The 24,338-nt window shown below is 45.8% G+C and overlaps 2 protein-coding genes across 3 annotated transcripts; one reads left to right on the top strand and one right to left on the bottom strand.

The window, feature by feature from the left end:
• Nucleotides 1–352: 352 nt before the first annotated feature.
• Nucleotides 353–17,006, top strand: LOC310803317 (engulfment and cell motility protein 2). Of its 2 annotated transcripts, none has more exons than XM_083668049.1 (23): nt 353–395; nt 1,981–2,054; nt 4,722–4,822; nt 5,254–5,294; nt 6,949–7,021; nt 7,339–7,389; nt 7,506–7,675; nt 7,798–7,897; nt 8,536–8,687; nt 8,975–9,053; nt 10,635–10,670; nt 11,168–11,218; nt 11,355–11,477; nt 11,582–11,701; nt 11,931–12,035; nt 12,154–12,262; nt 12,422–12,558; nt 12,672–12,835; nt 13,211–13,323; nt 13,513–13,620; nt 14,465–14,547; nt 15,077–15,154; nt 15,290–17,006. In XM_083668049.1, the coding sequence occupies exons 3-23, from the start codon at nt 4,745–4,747 to the stop codon at nt 15,488–15,490; spliced, it is 2,172 nt and encodes a 723-aa protein (XP_083524175.1). In that variant the 5' UTR covers nt 353–395; nt 1,981–2,054; nt 4,722–4,744; the 3' UTR covers nt 15,491–17,006. The 2 variants fall into 2 exon arrangements, with proteins under 2 accessions (XP_083524175.1, XP_083524174.1); XM_083668048.1 differs by having other exon boundaries at nt 8,975–9,095.
• An 86-nt stretch (nt 17,007–17,092) lies between these two features.
• Nucleotides 17,093–20,716, bottom strand: LOC310803644 (leucine-rich repeat neuronal protein 2-like; the record flags this gene model as incomplete). Its single annotated transcript, XM_083668498.1, has 2 exons — nt 17,093–17,218; nt 18,395–20,716. The coding sequence occupies 2 exons, from the start codon at nt 20,714–20,716 to the stop codon at nt 17,093–17,095; spliced, it is 2,448 nt and encodes an 815-aa protein (XP_083524624.1).
• Nucleotides 20,717–24,338: the final 3,622 nt, after the last annotated feature.

The following is a 24,338-nucleotide window of genomic DNA, read 5'->3' as shown; positions in this document are numbered from 1 at the left end:
TGGTGGTTTATTTCGTCATACATCGTCTATGGGCACGTGAATGCGATATTTAACAGATGTAATAACAATGATAGTACCTGCAGTACGAACTTGACTCGGCCGGGCTATATCTCATTCATTGTGATGTGGTATAGATGTTGCTAGCCCAACTGATACTCATATAGCATGATATTGCATGCAGCGTATTACACACACAAATACTTTCTAAAGTAAATAGTTGAGACATTTCTCAGCTCTGCGGTAATAAGGCTCATGAGTCCTCTGCAGCAGCTAGTGACATAAAGCTTATGTCCCGCCTACGAGGCGTGGCGTTGTATCGTCTTACCACAGATGCTCTATTGGTGTAGAATACAAGTATTCAAGCAGCGGCGATAGGGTCCAAGGCAAGCAATGGGGTAAGTAGATACCGACATGCGAAGGATTTTCCATCAGTGATCAAGTAGCTAATTTGAAAGAATTTCCTTTATTCGTTACGACTTTTCCATAAATTCGCACTTTGCAACAGCGGATTAAAAAAAAGAAATGTTATTGATTTAGAAGATATTTGCGAACGAACAACAGTTCTGCGCCCGCTAGTCGAACATCGCGTGTTGTTTGTTTCGGGGTAGCGATAGAAAATGTACCGTTACTAGGTCCAGACAATACATTTCCTATACACATCCAGCTAATACAGCTAATAAATAACCTTAAATTCAACCTCAGATGATACTATTTAATTACACACACGAGCTAGCATGTTGTTCTCGCCCAATGTAATGTGTACGGTACATGACAGAGTACATATGTATGCCTAGCGGTGCATCCTCTCCTGATAGCTAATTAACCAATGCATATGTGAGGTTATTTTTTTTAAGGTATTACGGGGCATTGATGTTCATTTCACCCGTGAGCACATTTGTCAGGTATCTAAATGACAACGTTGAGTAAAAAATACTATCTGAGCCAGCGCAATCTAATTCAATTTATCTGCAAGTTTAGAACGCTGCCTGTCAGATACAGTGTTGCCACTATCGATGGTGATCATACATTCACACACTGTTGTTACAATGGTAACCACCACTTTATGAGACAATAGCCAACCATGTGCAACTGCATTTATGAGCGTGGGAGAAGTCCCCGTCATTCTACAGAAGGTCGATAGCTGACCAGTGACCAGCATACTGTCATCTGCCCTCTGAGTCGGAGACATTTTGTGACTGACAGTATCAGATCTTTTCCATACCTATCGCAACAATAGAAAACCGAGGCAGGTAGATGCATCGGTTATGACATCTAGGGATACAGTAATTTACATGGTCACTTACAGACAGGTCACTTATAATGTCCAAGCACCTGCTAAATAGCACACGGTCTTTTACCCTTGCCAGCTCCTCAGCAACATCACCTGTATAATATTTTTGTCAAGCGTACTTCACGAAAATTATTTTGCCTTGCAGGGCTTTTGATTCTTACATAACAAGACATAGGTGTAATACCAGTTCAGATCCCCAACACTCAAACAATCCAAGTTTATAGTCAAAGGTCAAAAGGTTTTGCCAGGTTGGTTTTCATCAAAGATTTAACTGGAGCAGTTTTATAAGAAATGTTTATATGTAAGCAAGGTATTGACTGGTCATCAATAAAGGAGAATTTCTCAAAGAGGGATTCCAAAAAGGTTGATATTATGGTAGACTTTAAAGTATTTAACAGTACACTAAACATATTATCTGGTATTATTAACATAGACATTATATGATAAAGTATTTACATAAACATAATTGATTATAACACTTCAATTTCTTTTGGATTCCCTGAAACAAGCACCACTATGTTATGGTACCAGATAAGTATTTAATTATTTGAAGCCCTAACCCTAACCCTAACACACTCTTTCTGAGTAAACACTAGGTTAAGCCTTAAAAGGACAGTAAAAAGAAGCACTACAGAGTAATTGACTACTCTACAATTCGTCTGACAATGTCTGGATGCCTGTCTTTGCAGGGGAGCTGATGCAATGGTTTGAACTGCGAGGCAGAGAGAGCGAGTGAGGTGCCCACTCAACGCTCCTCCAACAGGTGAGACTTGTTGTCTTTTAGCATCAGAGAAGAGCACTAAGACCTGACTTTAAATGTGTTGGGGAAATATTTTTCTAGGAGCAGCCATGGTTTTTGTTTCGTATTTTGTTTTGTTATTTGAATCGGTGTCAACAAGATGGCTGCTGAGACTACATGCTGAGGCTGCACTATCTTTGTTATGGGGAAAGGAAAAAGCCTGCTAAATTAAGAATGTTTCTTTCTCAATCTTACTGGGCATCTGTTTTCAATTCCCTCCTTTATTACAGAGGGGGATAGGTCCTGAGTCCTGACTGGTAGTCATCCCTCTGAAACACACACACACATAGACACACACACACACATAGACACACACACACATAGACACACACACACACACTCACACACATAGACACACACACACATAGACATACACACACACACACACATAGACACACACACACACATAGACACACACACACACATAGACACACACACACACATAGACACACACACACATACATACACATACACACACACACACACACACACACACACACTTTCCTAAGTGGAGAACTGGACAGAGCCCTTTTCTAAGTGAATTGTGGCTGTAAGCACATGACCCTCTGTCAACTGAGTCGGTATGTGGATAGTGTCTTCCTTATTCCGGACTTGTATTCCAAGCATATCATTTACTCTTATGATATTGACTCAGCTCTCAATTATGCAATTCCCTCACTTCAATTTCAAATCTCTCTCTCTCTCTCTCTCTCTCTCTCTCTCTCTTCGATTCAGCCTGTAAAAAACCCCACAAATAGTCCACATAGATTCAACTAGTCAGTGAACTGAGGAAATGAACACCATTATTTATAGATCATGACATTATGGCAGTGAAGCACTAAGAACCTGTACAGGTCTCCGTTATCAGGCTCAAATTGTAATCATAGAGGTTCCCCTGTTGGGGCAGCAATGGCTTCTCTCTGGGGAATAGACTTCTCTCATTTAGACACCAAACAATGGCGGCATTGTGGCTTGGTTGATATATCGTGGCAGGAGTTCCTGTCTGGCTAGGTTTAGTAAGCCATTCCATGTACCATACACTGTGTCTTCCGTTGTTCTTTTTCATGTGTTTTTTTAGCATAAACACTTGACTAAGGATTAAACCCTCTTGGAGCATGCTGCTTTTCATCTGTTCTCATGGACGATTGTTGTAATTGTGGGCAGCAGTGACTAGCGTGCCGTGTGCTGATTGTGTACAACAGTATAGTTAGTTACAGCTTGCTTGGTGAGTTTGTGTGACTGTTTTGATCGCTCTGTGGGCGCCAAGGTAGGCTGTAGTAGTAGTTAAGAGTTTCTGAATTCTGTTGGACTCGATCCTCCTTGTTTTTCTCAGCACTCATTGCCTGTTTAGGAGTGGTTGTGTTGCACAATGCCCCATTCTTTACTCCAAGCCAAGTATCATCACTGATTGTGGATTGGCTTGGTTCTCTCATTTTGCATTGCCAAAAATGGCTATCCCTTTCAGTTGCGTAGCATGCAGAGCATCTTACTTGTGCTCTCATGCATGCTTACTGTTGTCAGACATTGGTGCAACAGCAATATTGAGTCCGATTGCAATATTGAATCGGGCTAAGCATGACATTTTTTTTAAATTTTTTTTTATCAGATTGCAGAAAATGATTTATGAATTGAACATGCATTGCATGACATTTTTTTGTAGGATCAACTGATAATGAACTGATGCTTGAATTTATTAGTTCATGTAACCTGGAATTCCCCTAAGACGTGCAAATATCTCTCTTGAAGCCATTAGAAAAACAGCATGAGGACCAAGTCAAACAAACAGACCCTCTTTTAAGCATGGCCATGTCAACCAACCAACTGCCCCCCCAGCCATAGTGGAGCCCCCGGAGACAGAGGGAACTCTGTGAGACGGGGTTCACTGGTATCTTTGGATGTCTTCCAGGCATTGTACATTTGCCAGAATAGAAAGGACAGACATTTCCCAAAACAAACCAGTTTTTAAACACCAAGAAAGTCCCTCTTCCTCCCTTCTCTCCCGTGTATGGACAAGCACTGCTTGATTATGCCTTATGCCGCTCTGTATTCAAATGTCCTCTGTTGGCACTGATTCCCTCTGCTTTGATGCACACTCTCATCTGTGGTCGCCGAAACTGAAGAAAGCGAAGAACCCCTGTAGATTTAGAATAGTGAGGATAGCCGGGGTAAGAGACGTGTTTAATGGTGTTGTATCTGCAGTAGACTTGGGAGCTGTGCTGAAGTAACCAAAGCCCACGTTCAGGTGCTAGGGCTCTTGAGTGGGAGGATGGAGCCTGCCAGAGATGTGAATGCTGCTGTTTTAATACTGTGTGTGTGGGTGTGTGTGTGTGTGTGTGTGTGTGTGGCTGGTGGTGTGTGTGTGTGTGTGGGTGTGTGTGTGTGCATGTGTGTGCACATGTGTGCATGCGTGCATGCCTGTGATTGTGTTTGAATGAAAAATGACATAATATACTGGGGTAAATTATTATTGTAGGAACACTTGTTTTTCCAAACAATGAGTACTATCAATTGTCATTTGGTTTTATGTGTGATAAGACTATTTCTGACAGGCACAAATAGATCTATATAGTCCAGGCTGTAGATGCATGATAACTGTGTTTTACCCTTTACACATTGATGTGTCTCTTCCAGTCTGGTGTGAGAGGACAGCAGCCATGCCACCCCCCGCGGACATTGTGAAGGTAGCCATCGAGTGGCCTGGTGCCAACGCCCAACTCATTGAAATAGACCAGGTCAGTGCCTGTCTTAAGACACACCGCTAACAGCATCTAGCCTCTTCTCTACTCTATGAAACTCTTTATAGTATTGTGTTCCTGTGCTAGCTGCTACTCCGGAGAATATGTTGAATAATTGAAGGGGAAATATAAGCCATGTTATGTATTGCACTGCTCAAGACTGATATTTTTGGGAGTGAATCTACTATATCACATCTCTTATGCGTGAGTGGTCTGGACTGTGTACAGCTGTCACACAATGGTTTTGCCCAACCCAAATTCAGCGTTGCTTACTCATCAACAAATGAGTCAGTTAAGGCAAGGTAAGGCGTGAGAACAATTGTAGATGTTATGATAGCTTTTCCTGGTACATCAGCTGCACATTTAATGATGATGTGGTGACTTTGCACAGTGTGACTTTGTGGTTTCTGTCTGTTCTCTGTTTGCAGAAGAAGCCACTGTCCTCCATTATACGGGAGGTGTGTGATGGGTGAGCACCCCTCCTCCTCTCCAGGAACAAATCATCTCAGAAAAGACGGAGTGTGTGTGTGAGCGTGCGAGTGAGCGTGCGTGCGAATGAATGATATGAACTTATATAAGAGCTCCAGACAGGCAGTGTCAGAGCCAGATGTAAAGCTAATCCCTAATGAGAACCATTACACATGAGCTCCATCTGAATTCTTATTACACTGTTATGAAATAAGAGGACAGTTTGGAGTGCTTAATGGAGTACTACAGAAAGTTCTGCTCACGAGATCAGATATCAAATGGCTTGTTTATCATTGATTATTGTGTTACCTTACTAGTTCAGTAGGCTACATTATTGCTTTAGTATTCTGTATGTGCATATGCATTAGGTTACATTCAAAGATGGTGGATACTGAAGCATCCTATCCCTCCTTCAGTAGCTGCAGACATTTGGTCTATTACTTGGGCAGTGTTTCAGCACATCCCCAGAGACACGTGCATGCTCTGGTACTCCACCCTTTCATAGCTTACTCACGGGTCTCTCTGCCAGTGAACAGACACACCCCTGCCCAACACCCAGTACTCTAACGATTACACAGTGCATGCCACACAAGGTGACCTTAGTCAGCACTTAGCCTGGCACAGTCACAGCCAAAGTAAGTGGAGCTGAATGTGCAGTAGTTAGTCGAGCTTAGCTAAAATCTGGCTAATGCAGTTGGGGCTGTGTCCTTTCTGCCTCTCTCCCCTCCCCCTCTTGCTCTCTCTTTTTTTTTTTCTCTCCCTCTGTCTCTGTTCCTGAAAGGCCTTGTTCTTAGACTAATAAAGGAGTTCTAATGGTTCACAGATGGGGGCCAGACTCAGCCCGGGATGTGTTTTTCAACTTACATAATCATTCTGATCACTCTCTCTCACTCTCTCTCTCTCTCTCTCTCTCCCCGTTGTCTGTATTCCTATCCCTTCCTTCCTTCCTGTCTGTCTGTCTGTCTGTCAGTCAGTCTGTCTGTCTGATTCTCACCCCTCCTCTCTCTCTCTCTCTCTGTCTGTCAGTCAGTCGGTCTGTCTGATTCTCACCCCTCCTCTCTCTCTCTGTCTCTCTATCCATGCTCTAATCCACTCGTTGTGCTCATTGTCCTTCTACTTCCTTTCCTTTGTGTCCTGAAACTTCTTGTCTGTCGATCATGAATACTGCGACTTTTTCCAACTCCTCACTCCTCCATCACTTTCTCTCTCTCTCTCTCTCTCTCTCTCTCTCTCTCTCTCTCTCTCTCCCCTACTGTATGCTTCCTCCCACTCCCTCGCTCTCACATCTGAATGCATTAGATTTTTTTTACACTTAACGCCCACAGAATATCTCCTCTCACAATCTCCCCATCTGCTCCTCTATACAGTAAATGCTGGGAGCACCAGTCGTGACTTTTGTTAACCTTTTGTACATGCTCTGTAGTTTCTGGAGAGTAAAAAAAACTAATGCACAGCATCATAATGAAAGTAGGCCTATTGAGAAACGTGTGGGTTTAGTGTCCTTCTGGCTCATACTTAGGGAGGTGAGGGCCCTCTGGCATTGTGTGGAAAGGCCATGAATAGGTCCCTTACTTTTGGAATTGGATTTTGTGTGTGTGTGTGTGTGTGTGTGTGTGTGTGTGTGTGTGTGTGTGTGTGTGTGTGTGTCTCCACAGCTGGTCTCTGTCTGGCTCGGAGCAGTTTGCCCTACGTTATGCTGACGGCCCTCAGCTCTACATCACTGAGCAGGTGAGCCTCAGCACTTACTTTCTAAACGTCTGTATATGACTCTGCATTACGATAAAGCACTGTATATGGTCCCCCAGTCAGAGAGTGACTCACTGAACAGAGTTACAGCAGCACTATAAGAAGTTGTTGCGAAGGGACACAGCAGGAAATGAGTCCAGTATGTTCTCCTATGTGGTTCCCTAGTGCACCATTTGCCTTTCCTGTTTTCCACAGTGTCATGTTCACTGGTGTATTGAGTCCTCTGGAGAAGTGCCCAGCAAGTTCACCATTTCAGTGGTTTCACATGGTTAATGACCAACTTCTCTTCTGTTTTGTAGAGCCGTAGTGAAATGAAGAATGGGACCATCCTTCGATTAGCCATCTCTCCTGTAAGACACCTTTCTGTGCTCAATGATGGTAGCTGCGTGAGTTATCAACAAGCTAGCCTGTGACTGAGGCAAACAACTGTCAGCAATATTTACCACCATGCTCCCCTCCTGTCTAGACCCGTGCTGCGAGGCAGCTTCTGGAGAGGATTCAGTCCCACGGTATCGATGCTCGCCTGGAGGCTCTGAAGGAGCTGGCCAAGCTGTCAGCGGACCCCACCTTTGCTACAGAGTTCATCAACATGGAGGGCATCGGGACCCTGGCACGCCTGGTGGAGAGTGGCACGCAGTAAGTCTCCATTAGAAGTTCACATAGGCACAGATCTAGGATCCCCCCCCCCCTCCCCTTCCTCCATCAATCCTAAACAATAGGGAGTCTTCTGACTGCGGTCTCTTCTCTGTCCTCCTCAGCTTTGGAGAGATGCTGGCCTTCACTCTCACGGCCTTCCTGGAGCTGATGGACCATGGCATTGTATCCTGGGACCTCATCTCCCTGTCCTTCATCAAACAGGTGAGAAATCCCCTCCCACCTTCAACTAGAAACACAACTCTAGATACTGGTTGTTACATAAGAAAGCCCCTGTAAGAGATTTCTACTCTAGTCTTATGACAGATGCAATATCCGTCGTACTCTGCGTATTCTAAGAACCCAGAGCACTCTGAGAACTCCAGTCCTTAGTTTGAGCGCTGGTAAATGAAGTTTGGCTTGTTTGGCTTGTTTGGCTTGTTTGAGGCCTAACTTGAAGTCCTCCCCCATGTTTTAGCCTCTTTTCTTTAATTACTTGACCTTCAACCCTCATTGCCTGTTGGAACTGAGTGGGTTGCTGTTACCTAGCAACCTCCCTATGTTATTTGGAGCTCTTTCAGTTGCGTCATCAGTGGGCTCTTTACCATTCTGCTATGCTGCACAATATGCAATGTTAGAAGGCGCAAATGTAAGTTATTATAGTGTACCTCTCTATTATTTACATATACAATACGTGCACAAATGTATGTTGTGTTTTGCCAGCTAGGTTGTCCTAGATGTAGGTGTCCATGATCCCCCCCCCCCCCCCCCTCTCCTTTCTCATCCTGAAAACACTCTCAAATCCACCCCATAACCTGGAGTGGTTTTTCAGGTGTCCATATGCTGCTTGTTTCTCTCCTCAGATTGCGGGCTACGTGAACCAGCCCATGGTGGACGTGTCGATCCTGCAGCGCTCGCTGGCCATCTTGGAGAGCATGGTCCTCAACAGCCACAGCCTCTACCACCGGGTGGCGCAAGAGATCACCGTGGGACAGCTCATCGGACACCTGCAAGTGTGAGCACACACTCACGCACTGGGGCATCCCACACACAGCTGTGGGATGGAGTTGGCGTTAACGTGTAGAAATGTAGAACGTTGTGACGATGTGACTAATATTGATGATGCAGATGATGTCATTATGAACTCACTGCTGCAGAAGAGGCTTAGAACCTCCCAAACTAATACTAATGACTAGACTGTTATAAACCTGGCCTAACCAGTCATCATATTGATGTTATACTGAAATGAGGATCTCAAGAGCGAGATGCTTCTAACTGGTTGTTCTGTTGATGACGCAATAGGTCCAATCAGGAGATCCAGACGTACGCCATTGCACTCATCAACGCCCTCTTCCTTAAGGCACCGGAGGATAGACGGCAGGTCAGTGCCTCCCCGTCAAACACCGTACCTGGTTGGGAAGGGGTAAACAAACCGAAATACTAGCTGATATACACAAATACAAACATGGGTATTATCTGTTCACCATCACACACATTAAAGGGTCCCTGCAACATGTAGCATAAGCTTAAACCCATGTTCACTCATGTATACCCGACCATAAGTCTAGATTGTGTCTCACCCGAGGCCCCATGCATCAGTCACTAAGGTAAACATCTCACTCATAGATACTTCCTGGTCACTCATACTGTACGCAGCCATCCTCACTAGTTCTTGGCTGCCAACTGTCACATGTGCGACCCCCGACCACGATGGCTGCTCCACTGTGACTGTCTCATCGACATCTCATCACTGATCACTGTCGTGATCTCCCATCTCTCTGTGTTTGCTATGCTACAGTATATGCTTAGCCAGTCCTTCTGCATTCACTGCTAAGGAAAACTCTACGTTCAATTACAATCCCTATAACACAACTGGTGTTTTAAGTCAAAGTCAAAGTCAAAGTGGCTTTAATGTCAATTCTTCACATGTCAAGACATACAAAGGAATCGAGAGGACGTTTCTCACTCTCCCACGGTGAGACAGATAAAGTGCCCAGGCACAACAGATAAGACAAGACATACTAAAAGTAAAACATTCAATAAAAATAATTTAAACTAGCTCTACTTCTTAACAGCCAAGCATTTTGTCACTCATTCAACTCCTGAGCCTTCTTACTTCCCATTACATATGTTGTTAGGACCTCTAATTTTTGAATATATATATATATATATATATATATATATCATTTTTTGAGGCAGAAACAGACATGTTTATCCAGCACAGGGACACAGAGCAGAGCTGCCTCGGTAGACAGTGTGTGTGAGACAGATGTGTGGACCACAGGACCTTGTGTGTTGATGTGAATAACATGTAGGAAGTCAGAACTTTTTTCTCAAACATCCTGTCTGGTCCACCCATGGGAAATTAAGTGGGGGAAAAAACCCCTGCAAAAGGAAAGAATTTACTTGTATCCACTGCTAGTTATACTCTTAACTGGTAATGATTACAAAATGGATTATAGACGACAAAAAAAGTCTTTGCTTGCAAAAGTCCTGTCCGATGCCACAACGTTTCTTGTTATATCTACAGTAAACACAGTTTATCTATCAGTCACAGTTTATTTATCAGTCACAGTTTATTTATCAGTCACAGTTTATCTATCAGTCACAGTTTATCTATCAGTTATCCTATCAGAGGATAAATCATGTCATGTTCACTGTCCCAACATGTCAGCCAAGTGACACCATGCTGCCTTTATTGTCACCCCCCACAGCATTGTGTAATGTATCTCACTTGTAGCACAAGTGCTGTTCTTCACCATGCTGTGTCTCTTCATGCCTGGTTATGCTGTAGGTTGCCATGCCCTGTCATTCTGTGCCGCCCTGTATTGTGTAATGCCCTTACTGTGCATGCTGTGCCCTGTGATGTATGCCTGTATCTTGTGCTCCATGTATAAGTGTGCACTCTTTGTTTCCATTGCTGTCACGCCTGTACCCCTCCTCCCCGCCCACCCCCCCCCAGGAGGAGCATACTAACCCCCTGGACCAGCGGCTCACTGTGAGTACACATCCCACTCTCCCTCACTCCATTTCCTCCACCCACTCCACCCCCACAGACCTTTCTCTCTCTCTCTCTCTCTGCTCCATAGAGAACCGTGGGCTGCCAACTCCATAGTTCATTTCACTCAGATAGAACATAGCCTCGAAAAGATCCCGTATGGAACGCAGTTCTGTCAGAGACATTCTGGGGCTCCCTCGTGGTAGAATACTTTCACTGCACTCTCGCACATGCCATGGTGCTGTGTTTTGTTTTTGACAGGAGGGGGAGCTGGCCATGACCATATTCAATGGTGAAATATTGTTTTGTGGCCCAAGAAAACTAGAAATGTAGTAGTTCTGATATATCAAGTTTTAGGTTTCCTCAAAGTGTGTCACAATAGCCATAATGTATATAACCTTTGGGTATCAATGTGTGATAGTCAAGGTTGTTGTCTGAATCCTCCTCTGTAAACGTTTTCTATTGTGTCTAACTGTAGTCTGTCCTCCTCCTCACAGGAGATGGCGAGCACCCTGGCCCAGAAGCACCTGCGCTCCATCATCCTAAATGTGAGTGTCAGGGACACCTTGAAAACACTTAGATGCCCGGAGCCACCATCCAACGACCCTTTACATGAAAGTGGTGCTTTTAATACAGATTTAATACTGCTGCTCCTCATTGATGCATGTGTGTCATCTCTTCCAGCACGTTATCCGAGGCAACCGGCCAATCAAAGCCGAGATGGCACATCAGCTCTATGTGCTACAGGTGTTGACCTTTAACCTTTTGGAGGAACGCATGATGACCAAAATGGACCCGAGTGACCAGGTAAAGTGGCAGACAGCTGTTTCACTGTTTGCTGTTTTCATTCCCTGAATCTAATCCTCAACCCCTCTAAAATGTCCTGATATCCTGCTCTGATCTGCCTTCAGGCTCAGAGGGACATCATCTTTGAGCTGCGCAGGATCGCGTTTGATGGGGAGAATGACCCCAGTGGCACAGAGAAGAGAAAGGCCATGTACACCAAGGACTACAAGATGCTGGGCTTTACTGTGAGTCCAGAGCCATCGACTCTGTGATTGTGGTCTGTGTGGTTCCTCTTCAGAGGCATTGTTTGGGGGTTTTAGAAGAGATGTTTGAATTTTTAGTTTGTTTAAAGACTGTCCTCTGAAGAGCTTTGAAGAGCTTTGTTTGGTTTGTAAATTCTGCTGTGTGGATGACTTTTCATCAGTCTGTTGTCTTTAAGCTTGTTAAGGATTCTTTCCTGTGTTGTCTGTACAGAACCACGTAAACCCTGCCATGGACTTCACCCAGACTCCTCCTGGCATGCTGGCCCTGGACAATATGCTCTACCTGGCCAAGCTGCACCAGGACACCTACATCCGGGTCAGTCTGCTCCATAGCCCACAGTCATCTCCTTGCATCGACAACTAACACGATGAATCAAAATGGTGGAGTCAGAGTGTAATCCTTACATTTGCTGTATATGTGTCTTCTACACTAGATCGTTCTGGAGAACAGCAGCCGTGAGGACAAACACGAGTGTCCCTTTGGACGCTGTGCTATTGAGCTCACCCGTATGCTGTGTGAAATACTGCAAGTGGGAGAGTTACGTAAGTACGCAACTCCCACTCCTCACACACACATACACACACACACACACACATACACACACTCAACACATTACAGATGGCTGTATCTGATGTAGCAGTCAAGCAAGGCTCTATCTGTGTGGATAAAAAAGCCACCTATTTTGTGTTCTCATCCTCTAGCCAACGAGGGCTGCAATGACTACCACCCCATGTTCTTCACCCACGACCGGGCATGGGAAGAGTTCTTCTGCGTCTGCATCCAGCTGCTCAACAAGACCTGGAAAGAGATGAGGGCCACAGCCGAGGACTTCAACAAGGTCAGGGTCAAGCTCTGCTGACAGATGTACAGATGTTCACCCCATGTCTATACACTGACTCAGCGTGTTGCTGAGATTGGTTGATAATGCATGTGTTAACCCTTTGTGTCCAGGTGATGCAGGTGGTTCGGGAGCAGATCACCCGGGCCCTGGCCATGAAGCCCGCCTCCCTGGACCAGCTGAAGAGTAAACTGCGAGGCCTCAGCTACTCTGAGATCTTGCGCCTGCGCCAGTCTGAGAGGATGAGCCAGGACGACTTCCAGTCTCCACCTATCATGTTAGTCCACATCTAACGTTCATATTAGTCTGGTCCTGTGTCTTGGTTTTCAACCTGTCTTGCCTGCCTTGTTCTAGGTTCTGGTTCTTAAGCCATTGTTCTGCTTTTTGAGACATGAAACATGCATGCATGGTATGTGTGTGTGTGTGTGTGTGTATGGGTTCCTGAATGAATCTCCCTAATGAAGGAGAAAGTCATATTGCCAGATTGCACAACACTAGTCAGAATACAGACCGTGTGTGTGTGTGTGTGTTCATACCTACCCAATGCTAACAGACCGTGTGTGTGTGTGTTCATACCTACCCAATGCTAACAGACCGTGTGTGTGTGTGTTCATACCTACCCAATGCTAACAGACCTGTGTTTGTGCTTTAGTGAGCTGCGAGAGAGGATCCAGCCAGAGATCCTGGAATTGATCAAGCAGCAGCGCCTCAACCGCCTGTGTGAGGGTAGCTGCTTCCGCAAGCTGGGCAACCGTCGCAGACAAGGTACACCATACACACACACACACACACACACACACACACACAACAACACAGTGCATCGTATGTCAACTTCCAATGTCTAAAAAAACTGATTTTTTTTCATATATGTTGATTTACTTTAGGAAGTCTGAAGTTTGGTTGATCATTTAACTTGTCTTCTCACTATTTATATCTTGCCCTTGTTTTCCTCAGAGAAGTTCTGGTTCTGTCGCCTGTCACTGAACCACAAGGTGCTGCACTATGGAGACCTGGACGAGTCTCCCCAGGGGGAAGTGCCTTTTGAGATGCTCACAGACAAGAGTGAGTCTCCTACACCCCTTAGGCTTGACTTTCATCTGGGATTGGGTGTTAGTATACCCTTGTGTGCGCTATCCCTGAACGTACCTGCCAGTGCAGTAATTAACCTGCTCCGCCAGAAACGTAAACAGTTGCATCGTGGATGCAGAATAAATAGCCCCCCTAGTCTGTTTCTGCATGGAACTTCAAATGTATCGATTCCTGATGTTGAACCTGATGTTTTATGCTGAGAGTCCTGTCAAATCTTAATATATCTTCGAGTTGGGCGTTGTCCTCTGCCTCCAAATAAAAAAACAGGACTATATTTTGGTTTATCAGCTCGTTTTTCATACAGGTACCACTATTTTATGTATGTGCTACTATTACCAATGTTTCTTATGTTACCGTACTATGAAGCTGAGTGAAAAAAAAGGGTTAGGTTAGGCATCCAAACAGCATTGAAACCTATAATTTCAGGCACTTTGTATGGTGAAAAATAGACCCCAAACGCAACGTCCACACTTTATGCCGGTGTAGCAGGTAACATTGAATACAATACAGTTCACCAACTCTGCATCACGCTAGTCTCACGGACGTGGATTTGACATGCGTGGTGTAGCAGGGCCGTCAGGGCTCACAGTGGCAGTGGAATCCCAACCGTTCGAGATTTTAGTTCAAGTCGTCAGTTAAGCAAGCTGCACAGATCCTCGGATAGCCTTGGGGGAGGGGGGGACAAATGACAAAGCTTACATTGGCAGATCCATAGGATATAAAGATCGGCGGAACTGCACAGCGCCTGACCTAGATGCCTGTTTGTGATCTTCGCTTCATTTCCTGTTTGTTCTATTCCTCTTCCTCCCCTCTGCAGTTCCTGTGTCTGATATCAAGTCTGTTGTGACGGGGAAAGACTGTCCCCACATGAAGGAGAAGAGCGCCTTGAAACAAAACAAGGTAAGACCGTACCACATCAGGGGAGGCTGGTGGAGGTGGGCTCATTGTAAGGCATGGAACGGAATGAGGAATTCCTTTACATTTTTGACATTTAGCAGACGCTTTTATCCAAAGCGACTTTGGACAAGTACATTTGTCTAAAGTAAGTGAATCATCTATCCATCAGTCATCATAAGCAAAAATCTATGCAAGGACCAGATGCTATTGGCAGTCACAATGTTAGAAGAAGGAAGGAAATTCCTCATTCCATTCCATGCATGACAATGAGTCTGTCCTCCGATTTCTACTTCCACCAGCCTCCACTGTACCACACACCAGGGAACACTATGCTTATTAGCATAACTCATACACAGTTATTAGCTTATTCAGTGCAGGGCTGCCTTGAATATACAGACATATATTATATATATACGTATATTATATACGTGCAACAACCTGCTCTCTTGGACTGGAGCTGACCAGCCTGGACTGTGTATGCTAATCATGTGAGTGGTATGGACATGATGTGTGATCTCTGTCCTGTGTGTAGGAGGTGTTGGAGCTAGCCTTCTCTATCCTGTATGATCCTGATGAGGCTCTCAACTTTGTGGCTCCCAACAAATATGAGGTGAGCTGGCTGCCCACTTCACTTCACCTCTGAATCTATAAAGAAATTATGAATGTTCTAACCTGTGTGCTCTGTGTGTGTGTGTGTGTCGTGTGTGTGTGTGTGTGTGTGTGTCTGACTGTGTGTGTGGAGTAGTACTGTATTTGGACTGACGGGCTGTGCGCGCTGCTGGGCAGAGAGATGGGCAGCGACCTCACCCGCAGCGACCTCGACACGCTCATCAGTATGGAGATGAAGCTCCGCCTCCTTGACCTGGAGAATATCACCATTCCGGAAGCCCCTCCCCCTGTGCCAAAGGAGCCGAGCACTTACAACTTCACCTACAACTATGGCTGAGATGTGTGTGTGCGTGTGCATAAGGACTGTTTGTGTGTGATCATGAATGTGTGAAGGAGTGAGTGAGTGAGTGTGTGAGATTACATCTGTGTTAGTGTGTGTGTGCGTGCGTGCGTGCATGCGTGCGTGTGTGTGTGAGTGAGCATCATTGTGTTTCATAAGGCTAGGAAGCTAGACACCCCCCCCCAGCTCCTACTTCACTAGCCAGATGGTCTGAATTCAAACTGCCCACAAGTAGTGCAGGCAGGGTACGTAGAACTACTGTTTATGAGAAGCTGTACCGGTGTATTAAAGATTAACCGTATAATACAAAGCAGATATGAACTTGAATGTTTATATTTTCTTTTGTATCTCATCACTTCATGGCCTTATCACTTGTATGTGTGAAAAGATGCTCTGTATGTATTTTGAAAGCTGAGCTCTACTGTTGCTTAATGCTATGCCATTTTGTCACAACAACAGGGCCTGATCCGTTAGAACTGATGGTATTTTCCAAGGTGGTGTATTCAAGTCCCTCTCTGTGTCCCCTTCACTCATCCTCCAATTCAATACTAATCTATTGATCTTTGTTTGTTATGCAGAATAGAATTATATTTTTGTAAATTATTATGTGAAATCAGTCTCAGCTGTGAAGACAACGAACACTAACTTTCTAGTAACTTACTAATTCTGCTTTGGTCCAGAATACATTTTTCGGGACATAAAAGATCAAGAAAGACTAAGCTAGACATCAACATGTTTTCAGTAACAGACAGAGCTCTCAGATAGAGCAGTAAGCCATTTGTAGGCTTAGCCACATTGGTCTTGTATAATTGTTTTTAAAGCTCTTTACTCTGTACAGTGATACCCAGTTGCCGAATACTGTGGAGACATCTACACTAGGAGCTTTTACCATGTAAGCACTCTGACATCACCTTTTCATATTTAAATCATTATTTGTTCAGGAGTTGTTGAAGTATCTCCCTCTGTTTTTTGGGAATCCTCAGTGGTCAAGGAGTCTAACATCAGATAAATATGTTTTGTTGTATCTTACCCTGCTAATGACAGTTGCTAAAAATGTGCTCAGTAAATGCTATTGGAGTTTTCTTGGTTATGCTGTGTCAAGTACATGAATTGGAAGTTCTTTTAAGTGTTTCTGCTCCTTCATTTATTGAAAAGGGTTCTGGGTTACCGTATTTGATGTCTCATTTTTCATAGTACACAATCTTAAAGGGATATGTCAGACGTCGCTGTCAAAAATCTGCTTTTAGAAAACTACAAAATTCTACATTGAACAAGGGAGGGTTGCTATGGATGCACCAACAGTATGGAGACATCTGAGGAAACTTTACCATTTGGTACTCTTTTACATTACTTGCTAAACAATATCTGTGTTCAGGCTAGTATTGGTAGTGAATGACATGTTGTTAGTTAAGAAATAACAACATATATAAATCATTGTCTGTATATATTGTGTTGCCTTATTGAAAAAAAAATGTATTTTGTTTTGTGTGAATAAATACAAAGTTAAACTGGGTTCCCTTCTTTCTTTTTTTTTTACCCAACAGCACATGAATGTATCCATAACAGGTTTTTAAAAATATTGATGCTCTTTTTCTCTATTTAATCCTCATATACCTTTTCCAAGGTGCCACAAGGGGGCAGTCTGTGTTTAATGTTACCGAGCTTGAAGCAGTAGCGGACTGGCCATCTGGAGCACGGAGAGTTGTGGGCCTGTCGATCTGTGGGCTGCGGGACCGGTGGTGAAGAAAGATTGGGCCAAAAAATGAAAGAGTAAATAAGCGATGCAGCCCACTGCTCCATCTCCCCCGGCGGGGCCGGATCAGGTGAAAGTCCAGTGCCGTTATGTAGTCCCAGCCCGTCCCTGGCTTGAAGTAACTATTTCTTCATATGAATATGAATTCCTCGTCCCTTGACCAGTTTAAGAGTGAACACCGACGTAAATAGATCAGCATCTGTAATGTTTCTAAATGTTTCTGTATCTCTGAGATAACTGGTGAAGATAGGATAACAAATCAACAACATTTCAGTCCAAAACGTTTTAATAATAGCTGAAAATAGAATTTAACATAGAATTGTTTAAATCATCTTTGAAATAGAGGTGGTACACTGAGTAGGATATCCAGATGGCTTTATGTACATTACTGTAGGATAGAGGACCAAGAGGACCAAGAGGACCAAGCCCAACAAACTGAATGGGCAAAGTGAGAGAGGGCTGTTCACATCACCCTCTTTGGTTTACAACAGACCCAAACAGAGCAGGGATTCCAATACAATGACACACTTTGCAGTATTTAGAGAATATCGTCCCTTTTGGGTGAGAGGAGGAGAAAAGAGGAGGAGAAAAGAGGAGGAGAAGAAGAGGAGAGGGAGAGAAGATACAAAGAGGAGGGTGTCTGTCAGATCTCCCAGTGCAGAGTAAGGTGTTTTTTTCAGTCCCTGTCCTGTGGTGGTCAATAATTCAGTTCATAAACAGGTTAGGGTTAGGTTCTGGGGATATAGAAAGGAAATTCATTGTCCATTTTTATCTCTGGTAGGTAACATGGTTTGGGTATCCTTTTTATACATCTTGATACACAAACAAACAATTGTAATATATACTGTATATTCATATATAAAATAAATACAAATCTGTTCCTACACCCCGTTTATGGGTATAGTCTCACCTCCTCTGCTCTGTGATTGCCATCCACTATGTGATTGCTTTATGTATGTGTGCGTGTGCGTGTGTGTGTGTGTGTGTGTGTGTGTGTGCGTGTGCGTGTGTGTACATGCGTGTGCGTGTGTGTCTCAGCATGCCTGCTGTAGTGACCCATTCTCTCTCTCTCCCAGCTGATCATGGCTGCTCTCTGCTGTCTGATTGGCTGAGGTGAGCTGCTGCTTTGGCTGGGCTGCTGGGGTCACCACATGACTCTTGACCTCTTGTGGTAGGGTGCTGTGGGGTTTCCCTGTCCCCTCCTCCTGCTCCCCATGCCAGACCTGGGCTGCCAGCAGTAGCAGGGTCAGGGTCAAGAGCAGCAGAGCAGTGGAGGTCAGCTCTGGGCTCAGGGTCAGGACTGGCTCAGGGTTAGGGGCCTCCACAGTCCTGAGAGTCACACAGAGGGAGTGACTGGTCTCTGTGTGTCTGGTCCCTCTACCTCCGGGCCTCTGGTTGGCCCCTGTGTGCAGACACACGCGGTAAAGCATCCCTGGCTGCAGGTGTGTGAGATTGAAGCTCTGCGTGCCGGCCAGGATGCGCGTGGTGTGTGTATTTGAGTGTGTGGCCTGCCAGGACAGCCGAGCTGAGGGGAGGTTGCGGCCAGTCAGCCAGGACAGAACAGCATATCGCTCTCCAACCTCCCTCACCTTCAAACTCCTCCCCAGCCTGGGGACTGGTGAATCCCTACGGTGAGAACCGCCCCCCCGCTCCTTCCTCCCATGTACCCCCACTGTGACACTACGAGTGTCTGCCCCCAGTTCATTCTCAGCAACACAGGTGTATAGACCCGCCTCCTTGGACGTCACAATGATGATCTCTAGCGTCCCCTCTGGTAGAAGCCGGTAGCGGCTGGAGGGGTTAGATGTAGCACGGCTGGGGTCAGAGGAGTGAGAGGAGTAGTTGGAGCCATGCCTGGTTGAGAGGCTGGAGTGTGTGTGGTTCGATTTTTGGGCGGCTGCAGGGCTGGAGTGGGGGGCAGGCTTAGGCTTAGGGTTGGGGTTGGGGGTATGGTTGGATGCTTGGCTATATTCGGCTCCCAGCCTCAGCCCGGTAGGAGTCACCCAGTAGAGTCTGGGCTGTGGTTCTGCCAGGGCTCGGCAGTGCAGGGCCAGACTGTCCCCCTCTCTCACCCCCACGTAGGGGGGGAGGGGACCGGGGGGGATGAGGGGGAGGCAGGAGGCTGACATCTCTCTAAAGGACAACTCCCTCACTCTGCGAGCTCTCAGCTCTGGAGGCTCAGAGCACAGCGTGGCCTGGGGCTGGATGAAACGCACCAGCCGGGGTGTGTGTGTGTCTGCTTGTGTGTCTGTGCGTCTGTGTGTGTCTGTGTCGGCTGCATGTGAGTGCTCCTCTGCCACCCAGCGGAACAGGCAGTCACAGCGTAGTGGGTTGGAGTGTAAGCTGACCTCCTGTAGACTAGGCAGGGAGAGGAGTGTGTGTCGGTGCAGGGCACTGAGAGAGTTCGAGTTCAGCATCAGACTCTCTAGCCTGCCAAGCCGAAGGAAAGCCTGGGGGTGTATGTAGGACAGACGGGGGTTGTTGGTGATCTCCAGCTTGGTGAGCTCAGGGAGGTTCTCCAGGGCGCTTTTCTCTATAGAGACTAGCTCCTCCATGTTGTTGAGTCCTAGCTCCTTCAGATGAACCATGTCTGTGAAGTCTCCGGTCTGAACCAGAGTGATCCGGTTCTTGTTCAGGTCCAGGAACTTTAACCCTGGTACTCTCCTCAGAGCCTGGGTGGGGACCGTGGTCAGGAGGTTGTCATAGAAGGAGAGGCTCTCCAGACCATTTAACCCCTCTAGGGCTTGTTCAGGCAGGCCCTTTAGACCCATACCCCCCAGGACCAGGCTCCGCAGAGACCCCAGGGCTTGGAAGCCGTGGTCAGGGAGGGCCTCCACTGGGTTTCCCCCTAGCATCAGCACCTCCAGACGGGGCAGGGCCCTGAACCAGCGTGGGTCGATGGAGGTCAGTCTGTTGTTGTTGAGGTGCAGGCGTAGCAGGGAGTCCAGGCCTGTGAAGGCTCCAGGGGCCATGGAGCGGAGGCGGTTGTGGCTGAGGAACAGCTCCTGCAGGCCGGGCAGGGAGGAGAAGGAGGCCTGAGGGAGGTGGACCAGCTGGTTCTCCTCTAGGTGCAGGGAGAGCAGTGAGACCAGGGACGAGGGGGTCTGGGAAAGCGTTTTAACACTGCTGAAGCGGTTCTGGGAGAGGTCCAATTCAGTGAGGTTGGGGAGTGTGTGTAACACATGGCTCTCAATGGCAGAGAGGAGGTTACTCTGCAGGCGTAGGGTGTGTGTGTTGGGGGGCAGGGGCGAGGGGAGCTGGGTCAGTAGCAGGTCGTTACAGTCCACTGTGGGAGCCTCGCAGTAGACAGACTCTGGGGAGAACCATGGCTTGATCTGACACACACAACGGGCCGGGCAGGACACACGCCACGGCAGAGAGTGGATCACCACAGCGCTGGACACACACACGCACACACACACACACAGGAGCAGTTGAGACTGCAACAGGCAAACAGTTGGCCTAGGCATCCTCACAGCAGATGAGTAGATTCAGTTGAGTTAATTGAAGTGTAATGCCAGGGTGTACTGGATGATCAGGAACTCTAATACATGTGTTTTACTGTAATGTAGGCTTGAATATAAGAAAATTTTAGAGGTTTCTGACTCGGAACGTAATGACTTTGATCTCTCAGAGTACCTTTAAGTACCTTCAGAATGAACAAAAATACAATACTTAATGCTAGGCTCTTTGTAGCAAGATGGTTGGTACCCTTGGTGTTGGAGCTTTGGTGGTGGTTGTCTGGGTGAAGGTTGTTTAGCTGCAGGTAACTGTTGCTGCCAGGTGACGATGCTGAACGTAGCTGTTCTTGCTAGGTGATAGTACTGTACAGTAGGTGGCTGTCGTCAACTATAGGTGGTAGTTGTCTAGGTGATGGTCTCAGTCGCTCTTACATCCTGGCAATAAGTTGAGTTTGAGTTGCTCAGGGCACACTCAGGTGCACAGCTGGAGCAGAGAGAGAGAGAGAGAGAGAGAGCGTGCGAGAGAGAGAGAGGGAGAGGGAGAGAGAGAATGTTAGAACCCCTGTGTTAGACAGAATGCTTCAGACAGTGTGGTATTTCAGTATTGTTGAACTAGCTGCTTTTGTTCATTGAGAGGGATAATGGGAAAGCCTTGTACGTTCAACAGATGATTTTAAATTACTTCAAGTACCACAGTCCGAACAACTCATGATCACATTAGTTTGCCCATGCTATTTGTCTAATTTACTGTTGGTTATTTGTGAAGATTTTTTTATAACTAAATGATGCAGAAGATGCCTAAAAACAGTCCTAAATGAGAAAGAGGGAGGGAGGGAGGGATGAGAAGTGTGGCATGAGGAAAGAGGCAGGGAGAGGAGAATGAGAGGCAGGGAGAGGAGGATATAGGTCTCTCTCATTAGAGGCACTCTGTCTAAGTGTCAGTCTGGCACTGGCTCTTTACTAGCTCTGATCATTACATATAGGACAAGGAAACGCTCTCAGACAAATGGAGGCTCTACACTGTTTATCACAGAGGAGAGGAAGCGAGAAGGGAGGGGAGGGGACGGTAGAGGAGAGGAGGGGAGAGGAGTGGAGGAGAGAAGAATTGAGGAGATGAAGGGAGCATGGTTGGCAGTTTTGAGGTTTTAGATTCAGAAGCTTTTTCCATTTCTCCCAGATCAAAGGAGCCAGAGCTCCACAGGGAAACGTGCTGGGGTACATTCTTAAAGGCTTCTGATTAGACACACTGTGAGACCAGCCTCTGTTCATTAGAGCACACCTGAGACAATAGAAGGAGAGAGAGAGAGGGGGAGAGAGAGAGAGAGAGAGAGATTATAAACAGAGGGAGCGTGGGAGAGAGGGAGATGGAGAAGTTTGGCAAACACTGATTGCCTGGTTGTGTGATAATGTTTCATAAGCTTCTCTCTGTTTATCAAACTGCTTAATGCACTCTAATCTAATGCACTCAAGCATTGATCAAAGACACAATTTTAAGAACTGGATCAATGCTCCTCCTGCAAGAACACAAGCCCCCATCTGAGGTTGAACCAGCAGTCTGAGAGGTCTGGTGCTCTCATTTGAAATTCCCTGTCTTTTTTTTTTCTTTCATTTTTTACATTTTAAAAGTAACTCTCCTTCTATTTATCTCCTTCTGTGCAGTAAGTGTATGAACAGTTGTAGCATTGAGCCGAAGCTCAGAGACCCAGATAGAAGACTTCCACAGTGTGGTTGTGGTAGGGGTGTGATTAGCATCATTCCTCCTGGTCTAGGCCTCCAGAGAACCATTACTCAGTCTCTCAGTCCTGCCTTGTCATGCCACAGTGGAGTAGAATGTTAAAGTAGAATGGAAGGCTGTCATAGAACAGAATGTTTTAGGGCTATAGTTTCCTGGACACAGATTAAGTCTAATCCTGGGCTTAATATTACATTTCTATAGAAAATCTCCATTGAAGATGCATTTTAGTCTGGGATTAGACTTAATCTGTGTCCAGGAAACTAGCCCATAGTGTCCCACGTATTTCACTTCAGCCTTTTAATTGCACTGTAGTGTTCAATCTCACTATTCTGCAGCCGTCACACACACACACACACACACACACACACACACACACACACACACACACACACACACACACACACAGAAATAGAAGGAGCAATGCAGTAGCTGCTATACACAGTTGCCATGGAGACCAGTCTGGCTGCTTCACAAGGTCAGTTCTGTCCCAGCGTGTGCTTTCAAAGATTGACTTTGCAATGTTTATGTCTGTTGATCTTTACAACCTGATAGATACAGTACGTGGCGTATTTCACACCCCTGGTTTGAAATAGGGCATTCTGTGATGTGCGCTCCATTTGAAGTGCACTGGACTGCAGCAGCGTGCTGCTGCATTGGCTGTAGTAGGGGCCTAGAGGGTGAAGCTGAAATGACTGTATGAGTGTTGCTCATTACAACACTGAATAACCAACAGGTAAATGTGGAAAGAAAAAGGGGGAGCAGTAGAGCACAGAGAGCCGTGACCTTTTCTCCTGTGTTAATGGTAAGTGATGCCTCAGGCCTCGGTTCATATAAAGTGCATGCTGGGGCAGCATTGCTAAAAACTACATAATTGTACTTCCTTAGACGTTCATGTGTTAGGTCATTGCATGACAGATAGGAAGTGAGTCCCAGAGAACTGCAGGGTGAGTCTATCAGCGTTTCACACACGTTCACCTGCAGGTTTCTCAGTGTGGTTGCTGACCTCACGTCGTACTTTGGAATGAAACATCTATTCTAAAAGAAAGTTGTACTTTCAGGAATTTTGCCTTCGCAGACACTTTAATCTTTCACTGCTTATGATTACCAACCAGGCATCCGGCTCTGTGGCTGTGAGATTTCTCTGAGGTCTTTACAGGGGGGGTTTAGGAAGCACAGGTCTGTGTGTGTGTGTGTGTGTGTGTGTGTGTGTGTCTGTCTGTGTCTGGCTTCTCTGAGGTCTCTGGAGAGGAGGGGAGGAGGGAGGGGGGTAACAGGAAGCAGGGATCCTTCTTCAAGAAGGATCGCTATTCCTCTAGGGAGGAGGAGGGAAAATCTGGCTGATTTAATTTACCCACAATTACCAAGAAGAAGCTCCCAAGCTATTAGCGCTCAAACACTCTTGCAGGCCTTAATTATTCCAGTTAGCAGTGTGTGTGTGTGTGTGTGTGTGTGTGTGTGTGTGTGTGTGTGTGTGTGTGTGTGTGTGTGTGTGTGTGTGTGTGTGTCTGCCTAGTTACAGTTTTTCTCGATTGCTTACACCATTTGTATGAATTTTTTACATTTATTTTTAATTTTTTACAGTTTAGTTATTTAGCAGACACTTTTATCCAAAGTGACTTACAATTAGTACATTTGTCTAAAGTAAGTGAATCAACTATACATCAATCATTGTAAGTGCCATCGGCAATCACAGCACTAGAGAAAGGAAGAAAACAAGTTGTTCGTTTTTGTGTGTGTGTGTGTGATTTGTTCATTAATGTAAAAGTTCAGGTAGGGTGTAATAGGGTTCCAATAGGGTGTAAAGGGGTGGAGTGGCCTGAGGAGGAGGAGCCCAGGTGTAATCTAAAGAGACAGGTCTTTAGTCTACGGCAGAAGATAGGTAGTGACTTTGCCGTC

Source organism: Argentina silus (assembly GCF_951799395.1).
Source record: "Argentina silus genome assembly, chromosome: 4".
NCBI classification, from domain to species: domain Eukaryota; kingdom Metazoa; phylum Chordata; class Actinopteri; order Argentiniformes; family Argentinidae; genus Argentina; species Argentina silus.
The sequence above is the reverse complement of the archived record's forward strand: the minus strand, read 5'-3'. Positions and strand labels throughout refer to the sequence as shown.